The following is a 27,299-nucleotide window of genomic DNA, read 5'->3' as shown; positions in this document are numbered from 1 at the left end:
AGAGTTGATGCAAGGGTTGAACTTCTTTAACGTACAGAGAGCGTGACACTTGCCATTCATGAGGCATTAGATGTAGCACCTTGATTCCGAAATGACGTACGTTGCTTCGATATAATACATCTCGTATAGTCATTTGCAATAACTCTTTGAGTGGCCATGCTGCATGACAAAATTTCTACCTCTATCTAGCATAAAATTGTTTTCCTTTGCCAGTCCAAATTGTCCGACCTTCATCCCGCTTTACCTCTATTACATGAATTACCTTCTATATTTTTTCCTTCCTGAATATGCATGAACTATTTTCCACTGGATGCAAAGCAAACAATATTCAATCAATCAATTAACGACGACGATGATGACTAAGAAAACGACAATGATGACGACAACGATAATAATGAAGACGGCGACGATAATGACGACTGTAAGGATGTATGTTTCATATTTGAATTTTTTTATTCTGTATTATGTTTGTTTTGTTTATCTTAGCAACGATGTGATGTTTAAGGAAGTTCATTTCGATCGCTTTGTTTATATCTGTTTAATTCTATAAGATGTGAACTTAGATCACTGGTGTCAACGTGATGATCGTAACTGCAATTACGATCATCCCAATATGGCGGACATAAGGCCGACTTCTCCATTTTAACAGCTTATTTTCAGATTCGCATTATGTCAAGAAACAAATTTATAAGTATTGCCATCAAAGGTTTTTTCCTTCATGATGCAAAAGCAACAAGAAGAACGAAAATATAAACGAGATATAAAAAAACACGATATGATGATCGCAACTTTTATTTATTTTTATCAACGATGATCGTAATGCTTACTTATGATGATCGTAACTGTCTGTTCCAACGAAGCATTTTCTAATAAATAGAGCTGTATGGTATGCGAAAAAGTGTACATAATCAGCTTCTATTGTGATAATAATGAGAGACGATTACTGTAGGGGAGGGCAACATCCTATTGATTGGTATACGTGTAAGTGCACAATAATGGTTATGATTTTGCGTGATTTCGTACTTTTTTTTTTATCTAGTTCTATATTAAATTGCATTGGGGTAAATAACTTTATAATGATTTCATATATCTTATAAAAATAAGGTATTGGAGATTTCATATTAATGACCAGTTTGGTAAAATTTAAGATTTTTTTTCAATGGAACACTTTGTAGGAATAATATTACCTTTCGAGAACCTGATATTTTTAGGGGAATTCCGGACAGATATAGGATTAAGAAGTGTAACCATATCTGTTGAATGAAAAAAAAGATTGAAAGCATCAATAAAATAGAGGTTGGAAAATATAGCATTAAGAAGTGTAACCATACTGTTGAATGAAAAAGAAATTGAAACCTTCGATAAAATAATTCATTGATATTTTTGGCTAAAACAACTTCTTTCGACTTACTACAATAACACGTTTCATATAACAGTAAGTGTAAGGATTTAAAGTTTGAAAAACCTGGAAACTAATATGAACGTATATACCATTTATTTCAGCTTTTCTTTCATTACATAAATAGCCTACCCGTGATAAATATAGGCAACAGTGGCGGATCCAGAAATGTTCATAAAGGAGGGGGCACTGACTGCCTAAGAGGGCACTGACTGCCTAAGAGGGCCCCGCCCCAGTCATGCTTTAGTGATTCCCTATATAATCATCCAAGTGTTTCCCACACAAGGGCGGGGACCCTGGCTCTCCATCTAAATCCGCCTCTGTAGTCTACCAATGTTTAATAGTCATAGTTTGATTAAGAAAATACAAAACCAGGCAACAAGCTAAAACCGAGGTGAACACATCAAAATAATGTAGCTTCATGCCTAACATTACTTATTTCTAAAATATTCAGTGAAAGTTTTGGCCTGCAATCTTAAACTGTATCATGAGGATGAAATGTATATTTACTTCATACAAACGTATTCCATTTTGAATTTTAACTAAATTACTCATAAGAAAAAAATATTGATGACATTTGCAAATAAGCCTGTCAATTCCCCCTTATGTCATTTCGTTTTGACAAATTGCAGTGCTCATTTTGTTCAGTTTCAAAATCATACTGTTTTCAGTTATATCAATATATCGTGACTTCTAAATAGAATGCTCATTTAAAGAAGAAACACATCGTAAATTGTGAGTTACGATCATCTTTATATAATAACAAGTCTGAGTTACGATCATCCATAGCCGAAGTTACGATCATCATCGTGTTTTTTTTTGTATAGCGATTTTCCTTCTTCTGGTTGTTTTTCCATCATTTTAGAAAAATACATTCAATGGCAATGCTTATAAAGATTTTTATTGACATAAAACATATCTAAATACAAGCTGTTAAAGCGGAGAAATCGGCCATATAAAATTTCCCTAAATGTTTGACCGCCATATTGGGATGATTGTAATTGCAGTTACGATCATCACGTTGACACCAGTGTTAGATGATCAAAACCATTTAATTAATTGATCAAAGAAAATACAATTAACAAAATCATTTGAGACGGCAAAACGCCAATATATTTCAACAATTTAAATGTATCAGATTCCAAATTTAGAATTCATAAATATGATTGTATAGGGGTTGTGTTTCTTATCAAAGTTGACTTCCTTAATGAAGAATTGTTACTTGCAACGATCTCAAGGGTTCTAAATGGGAATGTTATAGACGCTATCATGATATAAAGGACCTTTATGGGAAATGAGTGTCAATGAAGGTCACGGATATGTTTCATTTATAAAAGCCACATCGCCGTAATCTTTTCCTCGTTTCTGACATTACCGAATGTATCTTATCAATGTATGTTTACTTAACGGGCATGATCAACATGACAGGCGCTGTGGTGAGACATGAACTACTTAAAATACCATTCCGAAGCACCTCACTCCATGTCTGTTATGTAATAGGTTACGCGTTGCTCGAAATTCAGTTTTCTTTGTAGTGTTTTGTGGGAGATTGGTTGCCTCTGTATTTCTGTATTTTCTGCTTCTGTTTTTTTTTTTTTTTTGGTTGGGGGGGGGGGGGGGGGGGGGGCGGGGGGGGGGGGGGGCACGGTGTTAACAGTCTCTCTTCAACCATTTTAAAGCAAACGAATTATAAATAATAGCAGTAGTTTTATAAATGCTGGTCTAGCTTTTACAGTATATTGGCTTTTATGCCAACTAGTCGTACGGGAAATTGTTTTAAAAAATGTGATAAAGTAAATGACGAAATAGGAATTTTTAAAGTATTATATACAAGTACATGCTTGTACTCAATTTAGTGGAAACATTGCAAGTAAGACAACTATCAACCAGAGTTCAAACGAAGTGGATGTAAGCAAATAGTCATTCGTCGGCCTTCAACAAAAACCCAAATCTTATAGTCGGCTATAAAAGGCACCGACATGAAAGATGTGAGGTAATTCAGACGAGAAAACCAACATCCTTATTTATAACAAAAGAATTTATGAAGAAAAAATTTGACAGAAATTAACCAATGACAACCACTGCACTATTGGCTCCTGACTTGATACAGACCCATAAAGAACGTGGCAGGGTTAAACATGTTTGATATAGCGCTCAGCAATACCCCTAACCTATGACAGTGGTGTTACAGCACAACTTAACAGACATAGGCAAAATCTCTTTGTTCTAACTGTACTATAATATGAATAATGCATAGCTAATATGTTTAGGGGTGGATCCATGATTTTTCAAAGGCAATTTTTTGAAACATTTTAGAATATCCAAACAATTGAAATCTGAATTGAAATAGTTTTGCGCTAAATGGAATTAATTACGACTTCTTTATTATTAATTCCTTTATTGTGACTATTTTGGGATCGAATTTAATGAGGTTTTTCTAATTATGTGCCAAAACTGAAAAATACATACATGTATACTAGAAAGTCGAAAATCAATCAGACTTGGTATTAATAGTTGCCACATTTCTTCAAAATCAGCACAGTGCCAGTGTGTTGAAGATTAAAAATTGATGTGTACTTTGCACTATAACTTTAAGTACATCTCTCTTAGATGAATATTCATCTGAACATTTTCTTGAGGGAAAGAAAAACAATTAATCCATACTCAACAACACTTTCAGATATCATACACTGTATATGTGAGATAAGACAGCAATCAAACGACAAAAACCACATAAGTACATCTACAGGGAAACATGTAGTGTTCAACATTAGACTGGTGTCTACACAATGTGTCAAGATATAATAAATCGTCACTTCAGGGGAACGACGGAAAATCATAAATACAGTCATTTTCATAACTGCAAACTACATGTACGTTGAAAGCCGATTTTTGAAATTAACTAAACTAAGCAGAAGATGACACGTTCAAAGTACAGGGGCCTGTTTATCGAAGCGCTCTTAGAACTAAGACATGTCCTAAGATCATATTTGCTTGTTCAATAACTATAACATAGAAATTAAAATGCAAAAAAAAAAAAGGAAAAGGGGGGTCCATTCCTCAAGCGGTAGTGCTATGGACGTGATAATCTATAACTGCGTATAATAAATAGATATTCGGAATGCTCTGGTTTTATTCATGTAGTGCCAAAAATGTTTGCCTGCTAACCCTTATTTCTCTTCTGAATATTCTTACAAATGGTTTGTAAAGACCGTTTTTATTAATTTTAATTTTTAATTTTTTACAGTTTTTACTAGAAAAAGGTTACAATATCTAAAATGTATGAAAAATCTAAAAAAAAATTATTTCTCGGCGAATTTGCAATAGCTTATATATATTTCCGAACAAGGACACGGACCTTTCATTTTTTTCTGATATTTAAGCTAAGTTATTTATATACACTATCAATTTATAAAAGTCTTTTAAGAAGCTTGGGATTTTGAAACAGACAGCGATTATCCTTAATGCGAGTGTTTGTCTCGTACTCTTATATGGTGTTATACATGTAGCAGATAGTCGTCTTAAGAAATGTTTTATTCCTGAAAAATCTTTCATCAAAATCTTACTTTATTAATATGGATCAGTGGGATTGTGATGTATCCTTGTCGTCTGAAGAAATGTTTTGTTAGTACTTAAGGTTTATTGCAGAAATGGCCGTACATTGAAAACTGGCATTTGTACAACAAAATAATGAAATAATAACTGCAAATGTCCTTAACTCCAAGAAAATTAATATACAGATTCACTGCCAACAATAAAATGCAAAACTTAAATGCAATAGTTGAAACTAAACGTTAATTTTCCATAACAGAACAACACTATTGTTTGTATATATACTATCGTCAACGAAAGAACTAAAAAGGAAACGATACTTAAGGAATGACTGTAATATTTTTTCTGTCTATGAAGAAATAACATAAAAAATGTGGTGCACACTGAATAACCCGCTACACATTTTTTATGTTATTTCGAATAGACAGAAAAGATATTACAGTCATTTCTTATAATTTAATTCTAAATTCCATTTTAAACCGGAGTAATTTATGACAAAACGTTGATGACGTCACGGTCATATGACAAAATTATGTCTATGAGCTGATAAACAATACAACGCCAGCCAATCAGAAGACGCGTTACATCCAAAATTAAATTATTGTAAATTACATAATTGAGAATTATGTTTTGATGTATATTATGAATGATGTATCCTAGTTGATAAGAGGCAAAGGGCGTTACTTATTATTTTGTGATAAAAATTCTGAAAATAACCTAGCCTAAGATCATACGATTTTTGTTTTGGAGACTATCAAAATTAATACCCGTTCGATCGTTCGATGTAGGCTATCCTGTTGGAAACGGTCCATTAGTGTTATCAAACAATTTGAAATTAGTAATATGCAAAATCAAATCTTTTCTTTCGAAATACGTTATTAATAAGTTTATGATAAGTCAATGTAAACAAAGATAAACATGCATTATTTTTTCATTTTATTTGTCGTCAAATTGATCTCAACGGTATATTTAAATCTATTTAAGTTACACTATACCAAATAAAAATACGATAAACGCACTGTATCGGAAACACATATAATGATTTTTTCTAAGTTCATTCATTCATGTTGCATTGGTCTTGAATCATTTAGAACATAAGCTTCCGTTTTGAATTTTGTTTGAGATAAAAGAAATTATTCCTAAATATTACATGTAATATTACAATAGTCTCGATATTTGTTTCAGCTGATGGAAATAATTTTTTTTTTTCACTATTAAAATGGAAAGAAGTAATGCTACTCGATAGAAATGACATTTGACAGAGCTCAACAATCGATTAAACTAGGAAACAAACGGCAATAACGTTATTGAAAAGACATTAATAACTGCATCTAACATTCGTCATTTTTCGGGCTTGGTTCTGTTTACGTTGTGAATCGTTTTGAAAAACATATATCATTTTAAAGCTCACATGTATGTCACGAAGATATTAGTCAATCCGTAAAATTCGAGTTCAAACAAATTTAACCTATTCAATCACATTGTCTATGAACAGGGGAACCACCAGATGCGGATCCAGGATTTTGAAAAAGGGGCCCTGCAAATTAAACAAAGTTTGGACTAGAACAGGTAAAAAGTCTGCATTAACACAAATTTAGCCTTATGAGGGGACCCAAGCACCCTGCTCCTACTAAATCCGCCTCTGTCTACATGTGCGTATCAACTCATAGGTCTATTTTGAGCATGATAAGGAATTTGCATGTTTTTATTAAAAACTTATTTCCTCCTGATTTTGCTATGTAAAACTATATTACTTAGCATGCTCACTATAAATATTTCAAAATTTGTTTTATATTTTTTTTTATTAATTTTATACATTTTAAATACATCAGCACATTATAGCTTTTACTGTCCCTTTGATAAAAGTTCTACATATTGGACATCTTCTAAGCGCAGGCGCACAGGTGATACAGGCAGCTAAATGGCCACAGGGTAGAAAAACTATTGCAATTGGTTCATCTAAGCATATTTTACAAGTCTGCTGATCTTTCAGGTTTTGATTTTCTTCTTCGAGACTTCTAACCGACACTGAAAGTAAAAATGATTCGATGTTATGTATATGCATATGCATTACGTTTTATAACGAAGCATTCAGTAAACTTCCTTAGTCAGGAACCTGATTACAGTAGTTGTCGTCTGTTTATGTAGTTTATACGTGTTTCTCGTTTCTCGTTTTTATATAGATTAGACCGTTGGTTTTTCCGTTTGAATGGTTTTACACTAGTAATTCAGTTTTGGGGCCCTTTATAGCTTGCTGTTCGGTGTGAGCCAAGGCTCCGTGTTGAAGGCCGTACCTTGACCTATAATGGTTTACTTTTATAAATTGTAACTTGGATGGAGAGTTGTCTCATTGGCACTCATACCACATCTTCCTATATCTATTTGACGCCGTAAACAACTAGAATCTGATACAAAACAGTGATGGTAATCATTATGTTAGGAGTGTGACCAACCATCGGGTTAAAAAATGAAAACAACACTTTATAAATGTCATGCGTCCGAAGCGTTTATCTGGATTTGTCTTCGTCAGGAACGCTCGAAGTAGAATATTTGAAAACTAAGGGTGTATAAGAACCGAAACAAATATGACTCGAAAATTGTTCGTTCAAAGTTCACTTTGTATATTTTTATAATTCATGTTTTTTTACCAGCATTTTATATCCTTAACCAAGTTATCATAATATTTTAGATCAGTATGTTGAGATTTTATTTACTTCCAAATATATATTTTTAACTTTAAAATCAATATTATCAACAATGTTCCATACAATGCCTTTTCAAGTATAGAAATGATCTACACTTTGCGTTTTTGTTGAAATAGATATCGAGTATAAGCGACATTTTGATAAATGGTCACATTCAAATAGATGTATCCAATGTGAAAGGACAAAGATGTGTACATAAATATCTATATAGTGATACAGAGATAGTTTGGTCAAATGTTCCTGAAATTTAAAATATGTAGTAACAGAGTTCAAATTGGAGAGAATCTCCGTGATATTCTTGATATTCATTCCAGGTGGAAATAGAGCTGTGATGAAAACAGATTTATTTGACAGAACAATGATTTTATGCTATGACAATGTTTTAATGATTTTTTTTATATTTCTATATTATAGATTCGAATATCACATTTCTGTGAGAAAGACAGTGTTCATTCGTTATTTGCTTGGTGGCAAATATTACATACCTGCATATAGACAAATTGTTCGTTTTATACATATTGCTTCGTGAAATAGTTGTGTTGGTATTTAGACACACTTGGTTCAATTACATGTACTTTTAAGAAATTTCGAGAGAGAGAAAAATTAGACGACAAATGTTCGTAATAGCGCGCTTGTAAATAAGATGTACATATAATCGTTCGTTTATATTTTTCCTTTATGCATTTCGAAATATTATTCGTTGATAATTTATACATGCTGAAACGGGAGTATCAGATAGCGAGCGACGGGGTAATATGACCCGAAAATTGTTCGTTCAAAGTTCACTTTTAGGATTTTGTATACTTTTATAATTCATGATTTTTATTATCATTCCGAGTCGTCATTGGTTTTTAATAATTTAATAGTTCATTGTATGTTACACTATTCAAAAGTTACTTGTATTTTACACTTAACTATTATCCTTTCATTTAAATTAATTATCAAAGATTCATATCCGTCTTTATGATAAAAGATTTTGTAACAAAGAATATAGATTAATGGACACTAAGTGATAACTGCCGAAAATCATTGTTGACAAACTTATACGATACATGTTGTAATCCGTAATCCCCGCTTTCGATAAAACGCGAATTTATACTACTTGATAAAAAGATATTTTGATTGGTTCATTTTTCTGCATGTCAATTAGGCTTTTGAATTTGTATTTTATATATGTTTTTATGTTGTAAGACAGTTATGTTTTGGATGATTGAAATATATGGATGCGAAATAAATATGTAAACTTTCCAGCGACTTGGACTTTATCTAAGATACCGCTAGTTTCCCCCCGAAACTAAATGATATGACAGAGGTGACCAATAACCTGGTCATACAGATGAAGAGCTACACGACTAAAAAGGACCTCAAATAATAGCCAAATCCATCTAAGGTTATCTTTGCCTGAGGGAGTTGAAATTTTTATTTTTTTAATAATTCCTGATAGGTTTGTTATAAATATATAATTAATCATGTCAGTGACGAATTGCTGACTATAGAGCTGGTGATACCATCAGGGACTGATAGTCTACCAGCAGTGGTATCGACCCTGCGTTGTAAAAAATAAAACAACACTCGATACCTCCGAACGATTTTCTGGATTTACCTTCATCGGGAACGCTCATTGCCGAATATTTGAAAGACAAGGATGTGTACAAATAAATGCAGTTGGAGTTGAATTAGAGTTGATAGTCGATTTTTGGTTAATGTTTTAAAAAGAGTTAGTTTGAAAAATGCCAAGTGTTGAACATATAGGTTTGTGCGAATACTAAGTCAAAATTTGGTGAAATTCCGAGTTGGATTTTTATGCACTAGAAATTTTTAGACAGCAATACGTCTTAAATATCGATCAATAATTATAAACACGTTACTTGTTTAAAAGCTAATCAATAAGTATACAAGTCGATATGAAACAACTGTAGGTCGAACTGCAACTCGAACACTAGCTGACATTTATCTCAAACTTGGTCTTTACTTCGAAACTTATATAAAATGAATATGCACTGGAAGTTTAACTCGAAAACTAACTATAATTCTTACTCCAAAGTCTTATTCGAAGGTAAGCCACATTCTTATTTTCGGACCAATGTAATATTTTAAGAGGGACGTAAATATCAGTAAAGTGCAACATATAAATTTGTTTTTGCTACCGGTTTAAGATTTAGCATGCATTGGCTTAAAGGTCGCCCTCGGGGTAAAAACAATGAGACATAAATTTAGTATACAGCACAATTAAAGTCTTAGAGGTAAATATACGGTCTTCAATTACAGACAAGTATCAATACACTATTTTCTTTGATAATTAAATATATAATATCAACAATAATACGATTTGAATTAAAAATACCTACATTCAAGCCCAGGATCACGTGCAGGTTCGTTATTTACTTGTGTTGTAGCTGCAGGTCCGATTGCTGATTGCGACTCTTCCATTCCAGGTTTGGTTTTATTTGAATTTTCCTGGGTTTGCGTCGATTTTACCTCTAAATTGAAAATAGTTTCAAGAAGTGCGGTACTTGTGATATCTAAAAACACAATGTATGAGTAGGTCGTTAAAGATTTCTATTGAGACTGCAATCATATTCATAATACTTTACATGTTAATACCTTAACATAAATATATGTGCCACAGATCTACCAAAAGTCGCAAATGGTACTGTGCTTTTTAGATTTTGGTCAAGAACTTATGCAACATTTTAAATACTATTTAAAAGATGAAAAATTATGTGTATTCGACAAAGACGTTTGGTCATATTTCTGATATGAACCTCATTTTAGTGGTGAATAAACAATTAAACATAACTGTTGACGTGCAATTGTAGAACAACAGCTGAGAATTGAATGAGAAAACCACGGCTGTCATTCGGTATATCGAGAAAAATGATCGTGAAAGAATACCTAATGGAGGTCAAGCATTGCGATCGCATCTTGAATAAAATTAATTGTATTTTACTTCAAAATTTGTGAAAAATCTGCTGTATTTTCAAAAAAACAAAGGTGGAAAAAAAATATGTGTCTGTCAAAATAATTCAACTTTCTCAATAATACTGTGTAATAATATAAAGAAAATATGCAGTAATTTATGAGAAAACAAAAAAAGATGCAACACAAGTCTATGGATTCATTTAAAAAAAACACACATTTTGTACCTACAATGGTCACATTCTAATATATAATTATATATTTGAAACTGAATCTTTGGTGTGTCAGATAGTACAATAAAATAAAAGTTTTTTCCCCCTTGAAACCGTTCATTTTGATTTTGAAAACATTGAATTTTGTTGATTTTTCATCAAAATTGATCGTGAAAGATCGGGAAACGCATTTTCTTGATCGTGAAAGATAAGGTGTGACCAGACTTGCGCTGGGCGTTTACGCCTTTTTACCTGTACCACTAAAGGACATTTGCGATTTAAACTTAGATACACCTGTACAAAATTGACAAGACATTTGCACTTTTTACCTATAACAGTGTACCTGTAATCTTAGAAAATTTACCAAAGTCATGGAAAGATGTAAATGTTTTCTTTGAAAGTTTTTCCGAATAAATGACAAAATCAGAAAAAAAAATATTCGGGTAAACTAGACATAACTGTCATATTATAAAAAAAGATATAGTAAACGTTTCTAGGTAGACGATAGAGAAAACGAACTTTTCATCGATGGAACAATTAAAATTTGACCGAATTCAATTAGCATTTTTATTAAAGCGGCACTAGCTGCGAGATATGAAAAAAAATAGAATATGATTTTGTTTGTTTCAATCATCAACAAAAGTGAAACAATGAAATAAAATTAGCATTTAACCCCGCCACATTATGTATGTATGTATGTACCTGTCCCAAGTCAGGAGCCTGTAATTCAGTGGTTGTCGTTTGTTGCTGTGTTACATATTTGTTTTTCGTTCATTTTTTGTACATTAATTAGGCCGTTAGTATTCTCGTTTGAATTGTTTTACATTTTTCATTTCGGGGCCTTTTATAGCTGACTATGCAGTATGGGCTTTGTTCATTGTTGAAGGCCGTACGGTGACCTAAAGCTGTTAATTTCTGTGTCATTCGATCTCTTGTATACGATACATGTTGTAATCCGTAATCCCCGCTTTCGATAAAACGCGAATTTATACTACTTGACAAAAAGATATTTTGATTGGTTCATTTTTCTGCATGTCAATTAGGCTTTTGAGTTTGTATTTTATATATGTTTTTATGTTGTAAGACAGTTATGTTTTGGATGATTGAAATATATGGATAAATATGTAATCACACCACATCTTCTTTTTTTATATTTGTTTCAATTTGTGAAGACCGAAACTTTATTTTTTTTTAATTCACGTAAACGTCCCCCGCCGGACCAGGATTAATAATTAGAAAACAATATTTCTTTTACCAATTGATATACTTGCAACTAGTTGAAGCGCATAATTATTTCAATAAGAACGAACATTAATGCTTTAATTTTTTTTCACTTTGTTTTATTTCAATATTTTTCTTAAAAGTTATTAAAATAACTAAAAAAACGAGTCTATATTATATAAGTAGATATACAAGATAAAAGGACCTCCAGGAGCGTAAATGTTCGTAAAGTAAAAGTATATATGTATCTATAATGCTTAATGCATCCGCCCTTAAAATATATGCATGACTTTTTTTGTGTACACACTTTCGTTTGTTTTATGTGTAAGGGTTGCTACTTTCTTATATGGAATGTCGTTCATGCGTACACACATTGTAGTATGACAATATTGGCTAATCTATTGTTTATTTTGTGGCTGCGCTGACATAAACCAAAAGGTACCAAGATAACATTATCTTACTTGATTGTTTGATCAGTCTGATCACTATAGCTATACCTTATTGTACCCAACTTAGTGGGCGAATTTACCAATCAACGTACCTCGATTGTGCATGATGCCCAACTTAAACTGTTATTTAGCCGTTTAAGTTCTATTTTTAATCTTAAATTTGTATTAGAAATCAAAACTTATGAAGAACGGACAAATAGAGTGTTTTTGCTTTAAGGTACCTGGTCGGTGTGGTATTATACAAATTAAGATAATTAGATCCGATGGCATAAAACGATTATAGCCCCAATATCCAACAAAAAGAGAACCGGAGTGAGTCATGCAAATTTAGTATTTACTATACCAATTAAAAAAATAATTATCTTATAATTAAATAATGATTTGAACGTTTTCGTAGCATCAGATCTTTCACGATCCTTTTCACGATCTTCAAACAGCGGTACGCAATCTTTCACGATCCGAAAAATCAATATGTTGTAAATATTTAATTTTCTGCAAAATTTCTGGTTATGCTCACACAAATTAACTTTAAGAACCATTTGAATCTCGATAAGATTTCATTCACCATCCTATACCAGAGCTTTTACTATCCAATCGCAATACTTGACACCGTTAGGTATTCTTTCACGATCATTCTTCTCGATAAACCGAATGACACCCGTGAAGACACTCTAACGAAGGAATTAAATTTTAATTCCATGTGTAAAGGACAAGGTACGATAAGCCCCCGTTTTGGCCCCCCTATTTTCTCATTTTTCAAATTTTGTTTTGGAAAGCTACTTATCATGTTAAAATATTCCCTGAGGTTTGAAGTTTGTTTAGATGAACTTCAAAACCATTAATTTCAGCAACTGGGTGAGGTGAGGGGGGTAAACTTTCCGTTATCATTCAGATATTGTAATTTTTATTCACTTTGAAGGTGTTTCGTACAACGAGTTTTTAGTTTTTAAGTGCCTGAGCCAACGTGACCCAGGATTTTTTTTTATTACAATGTCATTATCACTGTTTTTGCTGTCTAGATCGCCATAATTTTCTCCGGGTCACGTAGGCGCAGGCTATTAAATTTTAAGAAACACAGGTCAAAAATCGTAATTTTTCCTACTTTTGGCGTTTTTGATGCCCTTTCACCCTCCTCACCTCACCCATTTGCTGAAATTAATGGTTTTGAAGTTCATCCAAACAAACTTCAAACCTAAGGGAATATTTCAACATAAAAAGTAGCTTTCCAAAACAAAATTTGAAAAATAAAAATAATAGGGGGGCCAAAACGGGGCTTATCGTACCTTGTCCATTAAAGCCTGGACTTCATTCCCAAGAATTAATAACCAAATGACTCAAAATATAAAGTTCAACATGACGTTTGTCATACCACCACGAATTCAGTAATTTCCTGCGACTCTTTTCACTAAAAAAACTTACGATTAAAATTGATCCTAAGTTATACTGAAATGTGAATGACTTGCGACTATTTTTACTCTTACGATTTTTTGTGAAAAGAGCCGCAGTTTCGTCTGTGACTTTAGACTTTGTACAAATACATCAGAGTTAGGAACTTTACATTACAATAAAGAACAATACATACAAGATCATATTTGACTCAACAATCAGGTGATATGAAAATAAAAAAAAATCTGGTGATAAATTTGGAATAAAACAAATAATCTAGATACTATCTCACTAGCGAAAATACCAAAATGATTTCATATAAGAAACAACTGACGGTGCACAATGAAGTGGTGTAGATATCAAGTCAAGCGCTGTAGACTTCTTCTTCCAAATACTGCCCACATTCAACGTGATGAATATTCTGGCTTACAAAAAGCGCTGTAGATATCAAGTAAAGCATTTGAAATGTTAAGTCAAGCGCTAGAGATATAGTCCGGCGCTAGAGGTTTAAGTTCAGCCTGTTGGAAAGCATTACATACTTATTTACCCCAAGATGTCATTAAATGAAATTGGATACCGTGCATTTATCATGTCTTTCAATAACATATAATCAAATAGCTGAATGCACCCTCCCCTCCCCTGATCATGCCTTTCAATAACATATAATCAAATGGCTGAATGCACCCTCCCCTCCCCTGATCATGCCTTTCAATAACATATAATCAAATAGCTGAATGCACCCTCCCCTCCCCTGATCATGCCTTTCAGTAACATATAATCAAATAGCTGAATGCACCCTCCCCTCCCCTGATCATGCCTTTCAATAACATATAATCAAATAGCTGAATGCACCCTCCCCTCCCCTGATCATGCCTGTCAATAACATATAATCAAATAGCTAAATGCACCCTCCCTTTCCCTGATCATGCCTTTCAATAACATATAATCAAATAGATGAATGCACCCTTCCCTCCCCTGATAAATTATTGAAAACTATCATTCTGCATTGACAATAATATCTTGGTATAATTAGATACACCTATTCGGGTTAACGCCCTCAAGATGTATCTAATACATATGTCTCACTCTTATCTAGTTTACTTTTCATCTTAAGTATAAACTATACCTGCTGTTTCAGCTTTCTTAAGAGTATCGTAGGCTTCTTTGACTAACTTTTCGTCGTATCCAAACTGAGATACAGATCTTACTGCAGGAATGTTTCTAAAGTCATCTAGTGGCGTTATAGTGTTCGGTAGCTCATTCTGTAATTTACAATTTTGATCAATTAATGATTTATTAAACTATTATGATTGAAATAATTCACATTAAAAGACCATACAACATATCGATGCAAACTGAAAAAAAAATATACTCGTGACACTAAAACTTCTTGTGTGAAATTGAGACCGTCAGTAATACGATTTGTACGATGTTCGCCAGATAGCTTAAAATTTTTTCTTTAGGTCATGTAAAATATTATAGTAAAATTATTTCTGCAACACGTATTTTTGGAATAACCTTTGTCACGTACACACGTGAACACTATCTTGAAAAGACAAAATATTTAAATGTACGATTTCATATAACCAGATATATTTATCACAGGCACTTGTCTCTGAACAAAAATTAAAGTATAGGTAACTTTTTTCAGAAACAAGTGCCTGTGATATTTATACAGCGACCATTCGTCTTTAAATAGGTGGCATGATGTGTTTGTCTCTAGACACACATCATTGTTTCACTTTCCTTCAGAAATATTTTGTTTCAAGAAATTTAGAATCAAACAATTTGTAATAATAAACATGCATCCCCCCCCCCCCAAAAAAAAAAATAATAATGTTAGTATTAGGTGCCTTAAAAATAAATAGAGCTGCCAATATAAAAAAGAAGAAGTGGTATGATTGCCAATGAGACAACTCTCCACAAGAGACCAAATGACACAGAAATAAACAACTTTAGGTCACCGTACGGCCTTCAACAATGAGCAAAGCCTATACCGCACAGTCAGCTATAAGAGGCCCCGAAATGACAATGTAAAATAATTCAAACGAGAAAACTAACAGCCTACTTTATGTACAAAAATGAACGAATAACAAATATGTAACACAGAAACAAACGACAACCACTGAATTACAGGCTCCTGACTTGGGACAGGCACATACATACAGAATGTGGCGGGGTTAACATGTTAGCGGGATCCCAACCTCTTCTAACCTTGGACAGTGGTGTAACAGTACAACATAAGAACGAACTATAAAAATCAGTTGAAAGAGGCTTAACTCATCAGATGGATAAAAATACAAATACTACAAATACAAGTGGACGTGGCCGGGTACTTGGACATCCAAACAACAAAAAGACACTAAGTTCAGATCTGAGAGTACTCGCAGTTACTGACAGCTAGTTCAAAGCCACTAACAACTAATACAAAAAAATCATGCATCTAAGACTAAATTATCAATCCATTTCTGTCATTATACTAGTCAACTTATAGAACCTTAGTTTTAGCATATTACATACTTAATTTATGAATTTGAAATTTACAAACACAATATTTCTCTTTCTGTCTCTGTTTCTGTCGGGGTAATAGCCTCCCCCAACAAATTGAAAATTCTGCTACATTGTATATATATATGTATCACATGAATCGTGCCAATACTGTAACACTGGCTACTGATCATGAATGACACCGTAGATTAGAACAAAATTAATTTCTTCTTCTTTTCAGTATGATCCGCTCTATAATTTCAAACACTAGTATGAATTTATATTTGTTATTTTGATTTCATTCAGAAGATGCATAAATATATTCAAAACCAAGTGAAGTAACACATTAAAAGAGGGTGTAATTGTAATGTGCAGACATAACTTAAGCTTGTAAAGTACTGCACTTTTTTCACATTTGTATGTATTTATAACAAAGCATTCTCTTTAACTTACCGTTTCGACTATTTCAGTTTGCAAGTTGTTTGTTTGAACATCTCGTATAAATCTTTCGCCTTTACAATTTTTAACAAAAGCACAGTTCTGGTACCAGCGTGCATGTTCTATCCAAGGCTGGTCACCTGGTTCCCAGTTTCTTAAGCCACCGCCACAGAAAAAGCAGCGACAGTGATCCCCGGTACCTTTAATATAAGACAATCAATGATGTAAAATGTTGAGATAAATAGAAATGCTTATTTTTATAACATGTTTTACAACACTACAGTTACTGTTATAAACTTAAATTACGTATATAACTGTTCATCTCAAACATAGACCAAAATTATACACGTGTTACATGATCATGATGATAAAAAAAAATAGTGTTCATTTTTATACATTTTTTTAAAACTTTTAGAGTTGAGACATTGCTTCTTTAAATGTGCTTAAAAGAAAACGCCAATGTTTTTTAAACAAGGCAAACCGGGTGGACAGTTAATACTTTTTTCATCTATTTATTTTTAGGTTTGTATAAAATCCTGTACATGCATTTTAGTTCGGTCAATGATAATCAGTCAGTTACAAGTTAACATGGCGATTTTTTTTAATTTGAATTGTGTGATATAAAGGATGACATTTGGTCATATCTTACTTGCTATTTTAAAGTTGACTTCAATAGAAATTTGATTAACAGACCTCTTACTTGTTTTTGATAAATAATGATTTATATACCTGTAAAAAAGAATCCTGCTGAAACCATTTCATCTGGAGAATGTGTCAAATATGTTGGCCAATGTTTGAAAGAGTCTAGTCTAGATATTTTGGTTGCATATTTTGGATACTTTGGGTTATCAATGCAAATCCCCATCGCACTCGGTTCCAGTGGAGCTTTACTAGCTATCGTGCTATCGTTAGGAGTTGTTTGACTCAATGTCCGACTGTTTGATGCGCTAGTACTGCAATTCGTATTCGATATATTTGTTTGTGAAATTCTAATCAAGCTGTCAGTATTATTAGTCGAGTAACTATGATTAGCAATTTTGTAAGCTTCTGTTCTTTTTATATCAGTATTCGTGTTGTTCATTAAACTTTGATTTATTCCACAAGGACTACTTTGTATCCCTACACCATGAGTATGCGAAATTTCGTATTTGAAGTTGTTTGAATTTTGATTCATTGTGTCAGTATTCTCAATTCCATTAGTATGCACATTTAAGCTCTGTTGAGCAACAGTGCTTTTAATCGGCTGTTTAGTTTTGTCGCATACCAAATGTGTGCATGCAGTTCCTTCGGTCGGACTATAATGTGCACCACTGCTAACAGCGTCTTCTGTAATATTTTGGGAATATTCCATGAATTTAGTTTGTTTGATAAAATCACAAAGTGGCGAAATTTGCTTGTGAATTTCTGATGGAGAATCATGTCGTTTCCAGTTTTTATGTGTAATTTTGCATTTAAAGCAAACAACCTCATCAACTTTTCCTAGATAATAGAATCCAGCTCTTGCAAGTTTTGTTGCATAAATACCAGGGATATCTGGGAATGTTGCAAAAGTTGACAATCTTGGACCTTCATACTCCATAACATCATTTAAGGGTTGTTTTGTACTATTTTGACATATTAGGCTTTCGTTCGGTGGCAGAAATGGAGAACTCTGGTAGATAGGCTTTTGTAACATACTTATGACGGGTTGATTGATTAATTGATTGATTGATTATTTGATTGGCATTTTCGATTTGAAATATTCAGGTTCTCCTATATACGTGTAATGATTTTTGCTTCTCCTGAATGATAGAAATTACTAACAATCAATAAATACTACTATGAAATTTTGTTACTGATCTTTTTGATTTCTGAATAATGCTTTATAGAACTACATGTATGATGAAAGAGCGCGTTATGAAGAATTTTGTGTTAAATCTGCGTTCGCCTTGAATTCATTGTTCGCTTCCTCCTTCTGTGTACTCACGATTCGTGAGAAATAAACTTTCATTGTTGAGAGTACAATACAAACATATTATTTTTCCCGTATATAGTCTTGTCACATTCGTTCTACAACAAAACAAACCTTTTCACAATCGTCATTATAACATTATACTTAACAATGAAAAGGAAACAAATATTAATCTTTGCCAAAATAAAATAAAAACATGTTAAGCTTCAAGTTATGTTGAATGACAAAATAAGTATCTATTGAATTAAATGTATTTGTCAGACCGAACCGGTGACTGTGTATTAATATAATACATCCGACACAGTAACGGTCTCGAAGGCGGATTTAAAGGGGGGGGGGGGGGGGGGGTTGACAGGTGGCCAGTCACCCTTAAGTAGTTTCTTTTATGACAAATCCATAGATTTTATACTAGTTATAATCCGAAACGTTGAATTGTCAGCCACCCCTCCCCCCTTTTTTTCGAAATCCTGGATTTAATTGTATTGCCGAATGCTTATATGTGTTATGTTGTGATATGGGACGTTTTAAATAAAGTGATACATGTGCACATGTATATGGTTTTTGTCATTGTATCTGGCATACACCATATCTGACTGTAGTTGTTGTCGTTTGTTGATGTAGTTCTTAAGTGTTTCTCGTTTTTTTTATAGATTAGACCGGTGGTTCTATTGGGGTCCTTTATAGCTTACTGTTCGGTGTGATCAAAGGCTCCATGTAGACCTATAATGGTAAACTTTTTATACATTGTAACTTCGATGAAGAGTTGTCTCATTGGTGCCCATACCACATCTTCTTATATCTATTAAAACACTGCTTTGTCGTCAATAAGGGCCCTTCTTTTCTCATCAATTTACGAAGAGAAAATGAAGCCACTATGTGAACATGGATAAACTTTAAAGTCTATAGATTCAAACATTCAAAGATATTGTATGATCAATACCAGTGAGGCTATTATCCACCAGAGACCTGTAGAAATCGGTGTATAAGCATCACCGCACGATCTTTAAAAAGGAGCAAAGCCATATCAGTGTGACCGGAAAGCCAATTCGAACCATATTGATAGCTGATTAATTATATCAATATCTATATGTGACACAGTCAGCAGCTGACCTACTTTATTCCTTATACATGTTACATATTAGTTACTTTTAAACATACCATACCCCCAAAATACGGAAAAAATATATGTAAACAATTATTCTAAAAAAACCATGTATGAACTGAAGTCAAAGTAAAAGGTATTTGAACTAATTTAAGTTGATGTAGAAATGTTAAAGAGTTAGTTCACACCAATAAAGAATAAAAACACAGGCTGGGGTATATAATATCAAGGATTTTTGATAGTTGGGCGTACTTCAGTGGCGGATCCAAAGGCGGGGGGGGGGGGGGGGGGGGGGGTGTTGTATCCATTTTTTTTGGACGATGAATGCATTTCAATGGGGACATATGTAGTTATAACACCCCCCACCACGTACCCTTTGAAAATGGCTGGATCCGCCCCTGTACTAAGCTTCTATAAAACAGTATTACCCGCGATGAAGAAAACAAATGCTTTTGGATGATTGTATGGTTAAAAATATATATAGTTTACAATCAAAATGGGAGTAAGCCCTCCACGCTAGCCACCCTCTGCCCATCCCCATTAATCCATAACTGAAATATTTTCATCTTCCTTTTTTAAACTATTTCTGATAAAAATAAATGTTAAAGACAAGTTTAGCACATAGTTGCATCTTCTTTGTATATGAAAAATAAAACTGACCTTGCTATGACAAAATTCCGTTTTAAAATGATTTGAGCGGGTTTAAAATAAGCGCTAAGCGTTGTTATTGGTTGTTTAAGGTCTACTAAATGCATTGTAATGGATCTGTTTAAAAATTCTATGTTACTTCCTTGTTGTCAAGGGGTGACAATCCAATATAAAAATAAGTAGATGTTGTATGGTTGTCAATGAGAAAACTATTCACCAGTCCAAATAAGTGGAGCAATTATTGGTCACCTAAAGTTTATTTTAAATGTTAATACTATGAAAGGGGAATTTATTGGTAAATATTTTCCGTAAAGTCTCTAATTAATAATCACCACATGTAATTAATATTTCCAAAATTATTGTTTTAAAATCTATTTGGCATGTGCCGGAAAAGAATTCATCTTGTATCGTGATTTGAAATAATTGAAATCACGATCGGAATTTGGTTTTTATAAAATTTTATGACATATAGGATCTGGAGGTCCTGGGTGGGCGGTCCTTCAATTCCTAAAAATATCCTTTTAATTTCTTTCAATTCTGTTTCCCTTTAATGTCAATTCTGTATCCTTTTAATTTGTCAATTCTGTATCCTTTTAATTTGTCAATTCTGTATCCTTTTAATTTGTCAATTCTGTATCCTTTTAATTTGTCAATTCTGTATCCTTTTACTGTTGTAAACACTTTTTCTCTATTCTTCATAAATTTTGACCATAATAATTTTATTCTCTATTCTCTATATTTTAGCACTTCATTATTTTATTCGTCCATTTTTGTGTAGTATACGACCCGTATGCTCTATCCTGTAAACCTCACACAGACCCTCATATAGATGTACATGTGTGGCATACATTTACATTCAGCAGTAAATAGAAGTATTGAGAATTAAATCTTTGAATATCGAAAATAAAACTAACATAGAACACGTAAGAGTAAATGCAGAAACTAATATTAGAAATATAGTAACCACGTTGGATGAGTTGCTCTTAAAACCAAATATATTATTGTCTGAAATTGATACAGTTGTGAATAATTTGTGTGATATGTTTAAGAAATCATCTGCTTACATATTTGGTATGACATGAAAAAATTCTATATATAGGAAATTTAATAACAAACCTTGGTATAATACACAATGTGCATCTTAAAGAAAGATTTCACAGAGCCAAAAGAAAATGTGGGTATTCAAAAAGTCAGCTAAAGCCTAAATAAAACTTCTTGAAGAAGGCAAGTAGAGAGTACAAAAGAGGGATGAACAAGCATTTTCAACCAGTTGGTTGCTCGTGCAAGTCAGTATTGTATTTGACTTACAATGGTGCACTGACACACGTGCAGATTGTAACAAGCAGATGCGAATTCAAGATTTTGGAAAAAGGAGGAGGCTAATAAGGCAACATTAGGAGTGGAACATGTAAAAAGTCTTTGCATTAACCATTATTCATAAAGGGGGTCTAGGGCCCCTTGCCCCCTCTAAATCAGAATCTGACAAGGATATTAAACATTATTCTTATTATTCTAATGACGGTAAGTTTTGTTTTATTTATAATTTTCAAGATATTGTACAAATACTTTTATTTTGCAGGTTGTTCATTCCATTTTACCTTTTAGCTTTTTGTACAAAAACTTCGTTATTTAGCAGGCCTTTAAGTGAACATGAAATAAAGAAAAAACAAAACTACATTTATGTTTATATTGATATGTTGTTTTTAATCCTTATTTTTTTTAGGGTTTGGTAATGGTTCTCATTTAAAATCATATTTATTAAAATTCTTGAGAAGCGATCACACTAATTATTACCAAACACCTTAAGACAACGCTTATGTTTTTTTTTCTCGCACATTTAATCTTTGTTTAGTTTCCTGAATACTCGAGAGGCGAATATATTTAAGAAGGATGAGATGAAGCTTCAGCCATGGAATAACATCAAGATAAACTTGTTGTACCATAGCCAGAGCTAAGCTTCGCCTACTTTATTTTAAGATTCTAGATGGATTCGTGCTTAGTTATCAAAGTATGGTACAACATCAAATTGAAGATAGTAGACCATGGTTTTTCATCAACACACTTTAAAGTAAATTATTACATTAAAACATCAAAAGAACATGCGCTCATTAAAAACACCAACAGTATTTTTATTGCGGTTCTTCATCAGAATTTCTCAATGTTTAAGAATCTTAAACAATTCAAACAGCCATGGTGCATATAACGATATATGTTACAGATTGACGATATGTAGAAAAAGAATAAGTTATATAGCCATATTAAAAAGTAAAATATTAACTGAAACATTTGCTGGTGCATATGTGTATTATAGTCATATCCAGTTTATGATAATTTGAAATATAGCCCATACAGAAGTAGTTAGACTAATATAGTTCAGCCTTGCTATATATGTTACACATTACAGCATCGACATATGTATGCTATATGAATAATATATATATGACTACAATAATTTTCATAACTACAAGTATATCTTATTCCTAAGCGTTAACTTTACCCATGTGTTGTCCATTATTATGTTTTCGTTTCAGCATCTTGATCAGGAAAAGGAAATGAAGTATACATTATATATGAAAGACTAAAGTTTTCACGATAACTATTTATAGGTTTTGTTTTCCCCCAATTCGTTATACCTATATTTAATGTTTCAGATATACACAATGTATGTGTATAAAGGTATAGTATTCAATCAAACTATACAAAGGTTATTTCAAATTCTTGAAAATCAAAAGCAAAAATACAACCGTAAAAAAAAAAACGAAAATGAAATAAAACATTAGGGATCTGCTTTTTCTGTATTTGTTTAACTTAACTCGGCGAGTCAAATTTGGAAATTTTAACGTAACATGGTAGATTTTTTATTTATATTAAACAGTAAAAACAATATATATCTTATCAAGATATTCCACTATTGTTTTTTTTTAAACAATGATAACATTTTGATGTTATTCAGTACTATGTATATATTGTCATTGATCAAAATTTTCATACATTTTTAAAAATTGAATTAGTTTATTTCTGAAGTAATAATTACCTTTATACTTCTAATATATTTCTATTCATGTTTGGAATCAATATTTGATTTGTCGAAAAGTACTCAAAGTTTATCAAAAAAAATTATTTAATCAATTTTCATTTCAATTGGTTCATGTTAAAACAAATACGACATTGAGATAACATACAGAAAATTTCAATATCGGGGATTTCATTTTTTTTTATCAAAAGATTTTTTTGAAAATGAGCATCATGTAAAATAAATGAATGCAAAACGGCGATACATTTTTTTTATTATAATAATATTGATTAATTTATTGTTGGTTGCTTAATGTCCAGTCAGGACGAGAACAAAAAAAAAAACCAAATAAATACAATAGGTACATATAAACTATTCACATAAGTAAAACGACGTGAATAAATGTTCACATTTACTTGACAATGTTATCATATAGCCTTCAATACAGAACAAAATCCATGATATGAGGTAAAGCTTTATTAAGTGAAATAAGGGTACAGTACACAAAATACAGTGCAGCCGTTAGTGTCCCTCTCTCTTTTACTTATATTTGTTTTGGAACAACTATTAAGGTAATTGATTCGGTTTTTACAAACAAGTCCACCAATGACAAAAGGTTTATTTTTCATTTTTTGTTATTAGATAAATATAAATTAAGCACTGAAGTCAAATGGAAACGCTACTATGGTCTGAACCAAGTGTAACGGAAGAAAGTAGTGTCCTCGTGCTTCATAGCAAATGTACACATTATGATTAAATGTATTATTGTTAAACCAGAAATCCTTTTCAGAACACACTTCTTTTGAAACATTTTTATGCATAGATAATTGTTAACATAATTATAAAATAATGTGGCCGAAACAAGTATGGCCGAATTGGCACCGTGACTTTCACGTCTCGAAAGCCATTGTACAGTCATGTAATTGCGATTTCATGTATAATTATAGTTATAGAATAGAATAGAAAAGAATATATTTTATTCAAAATTAAAGGGCCCACAAGGGGTAACATGAGATAATAACATTACAAATCTGATTTGTTGTTTCGTCCATATACATCCAGAGTCCGACCCATGCAAAGCAAATGGGTATACACCCGTTTCATAATAATGAATGATAAGACTGTAACGAAAAATTTCAAAATTCAAAGTATCATCAAACAGAAAGTAATTGCTCTGCAGATCTGAAAATCGTAGGGTACAACTAAATATCATTAAGGTGTCAGACCACTAATTCACTTTCTACAATTTAGAACGTATGCAAAAGTAGCCCTACTCTGACACAATATAGTGCTTTTGATGTCATTGTTTACTCTAACTAAACTTTTGGTGAAAGAGAAATATATTTAGACCATTTTGAGCCAAAATTTAATTGTCTATGAGTTTGCATAAAAAATGATTATTAATGCGCTCCACAGTATACTAATTTAAGATTTCCAGAAACCAGGGGTTATGTTTAGTAGTACTTGTCTTCCGAAAGGCAGTTCTTTCGTAGAATACTTTAAACATGGGGTGAAAATTGTCATGTAGAAAGGTGATACATGTACAATTAAGGATATACCTGCTTTCTACGAAGTTAAACTAAAGGTAAATTTAAATATTAAAAACGCTGTGAAAATTACCAAATTTGGTTGAATAGATAGGGATCTTTAACTGGTGGACTGACACCTTTGGTTTGGACTATAAATAATAATTGCACCTTATATAATAATGCCGGATTTTGATTGGTTGTTAACCAGTGTATTTTTCGCATATTCGAACATTTTTTTCCTCATTTCAAACGAGTTTGCCTGTTTTTTCACCACTGCCGGTGTATTTGCCTCAAATTCCCCTCTCTGCCGTGGTATTTGCCATTTTGGATATTCCTTTTTTACCCTCGCGAGTCTGTTCCCGCCAAAATTAATCGGAACCTTTCTCAATTTATCCCGACAACATGGTTAAGCACTATTGATTGAGTTAAACCGAAAACTGTCAGAAATATACATATAAAGAGGGGAAAAATGTCTAAACAAATGAACGTTTTAATGATGGAATAACAATGACGTTTACACATATAGATACCATGACGTTACAAAAAGACAACACTAATGCATATAAGTACATGTATAATTCCCGCGGTACTACGATTTCTCTTCACATGTACAGACAGTTTCAATCAAAATCTGTTCGGCCTAGCGGCTTGGGAAATTTCACCGTCCTTTGACTGGTATTTTCGCAAATACCCCTCCATAAAATGATATATCTGTTCACCATTCATTTCTTAACACAGCTATGTACTTTATAATTGCCAACAAATCATCATCTAAACAACGTAAACAGGAGGTGACTGTCTAACAGATATGAAGTTTATACCAAACATAAATCATTTTTTAAAACCATGGAGAAGCTGAATAATAATTCACTTACGAGCGGACAGATAAGCCTATGCAGAGATACATATTATATACAATGTAAAATATATATTATATATTAGTCTGTGGTTTAAGGTTATTGCAGTATAACATATGCTTTCCATATTATCTTTAATTATAAATAATTTTTAAGTCTTATGATTATTTCTCAGATGTTACAGCCATATTGGTATTACCTTCAACATGAAATAATTATATTAAAGGACTTACTTGGAATGGGATGACGATTTTACTAACACTGGGTTGTGTGAACGTTATATGATCTATAATATATCGAACAAGCACTAAAGATACACGTATTTTTCATTCCATATTTAGCCATGATTTGCCCCCAAGATGATAGAAGATATATAAATGTATACAATCATCGTGCCCACACACATTCAAAAGTATATTATTTTCATTCTAGTATGATCGAGTAGATTTAAAGGTTCACAAAAAAGTATATAAATGTGGAATACACCTACTTTTTGAACTGTACATATTAAGCGTTTAACTTATCTAGAGTTCATAGCTTTTTGTCTAGAATTTAGGTCATTTCCCTACATTTTTATATACTTTTATCGGCTGTTATAATTAGAAAATAATATTATCTGTCAGTGATTAATTTTTCGATCGTAGTCGTCTTAAATTTTTAAACAGTTTTTTATTCATTCATCGTAATAATTTCCCTCAAAATTCATAGTATACCACGCATATTTTTTGGACTGCCAGGTAGATATACTTTTAATTTAACCACTATGAATTGAACTTTTTAATATATAATGAAGTTGGGTCTCACTGATATTATTAAGCATATGATACTGACAGATTAACGTATCCATCGAATGCTACAGAAATATTTAGATTACGGAACCTCAGTCTCGTTTCCATTCGTGAAAAAGCTAAACACGCCAGTTTTAAAATCAAACTTTTTTAATTGCAGGATATTAGCCAAGAATTTTAAATATGATTTTACAAATTCAATATCTAACAATTTACATCTTTGCAAAAAATAAGCGGAAGATATCAAGAGAACATGTAAAACTTATCAAACTGATTTTTATAAATAGTTCTTATGTCGTACTGCTACACCACTGTCCCAGGTTTAGGGGAGGGTTTGTACCAGTAAGAGTGTTAAACCCCTTCATCATTCTGCCTGTCCTCAGTCAGGAGCCTGTAATTCAGTGATTGTTGTTTGTTGCTGTATATCATATTTGTTTTGTACATAAATCAGGCCGTTAGTTGTCTTGTTGGAATTGTTTTTACATTTGTCATTTTGGGGCCGTTTATAGCTTACTATACAGTATGGGTTTTGCTCCTTGTTGAAGGCCATACTGTAACCTATAGCTGTTATAATTTATGTCATTTGGTCTGTGGTGGAGAGTTGTTTCATTGGCAATCATACCACAATTTCTTATTTTTATAA

The 27,299-nt window shown here is 32.4% G+C and overlaps 1 protein-coding gene across 1 annotated transcript; it reads right to left on the bottom strand.

Annotated features, from left to right (window-relative positions):
* Positions 1–6,552: 6,552 nt before the first annotated feature.
* LOC127701209 (baculoviral IAP repeat-containing protein 7-B-like) lies at positions 6,553–26,202 on the bottom strand. Its single transcript, XM_052205031.1, has 6 exons — positions 26,102–26,202; positions 17,498–18,817; positions 16,784–16,968; positions 14,970–15,105; positions 10,005–10,178; positions 6,553–6,979 (listed from the first exon to the last, which is right to left on the bottom strand). The coding sequence occupies exons 2-6, from the start codon at positions 18,441–18,443 to the stop codon at positions 6,780–6,782; spliced, it is 1,641 nt and encodes a 546-aa protein (XP_052060991.1). The 5' UTR covers positions 18,444–18,817; positions 26,102–26,202; the 3' UTR covers positions 6,553–6,779.
* Positions 26,203–27,299: the final 1,097 nt, after the last annotated feature.

The sequence above is a fragment of the Mytilus californianus genome, unplaced genomic scaffold (assembly GCF_021869535.1).
Source record: "Mytilus californianus isolate M0D057914Y unplaced genomic scaffold, xbMytCali1.0.p SCAF_1, whole genome shotgun sequence".
Taxonomy (NCBI): Eukaryota; Metazoa; Mollusca; class Bivalvia; order Mytilida; family Mytilidae; genus Mytilus; species Mytilus californianus.
Note: the sequence above shows the minus strand (reverse complement) of the source record. Positions and strands in the feature narration are given on the sequence as shown.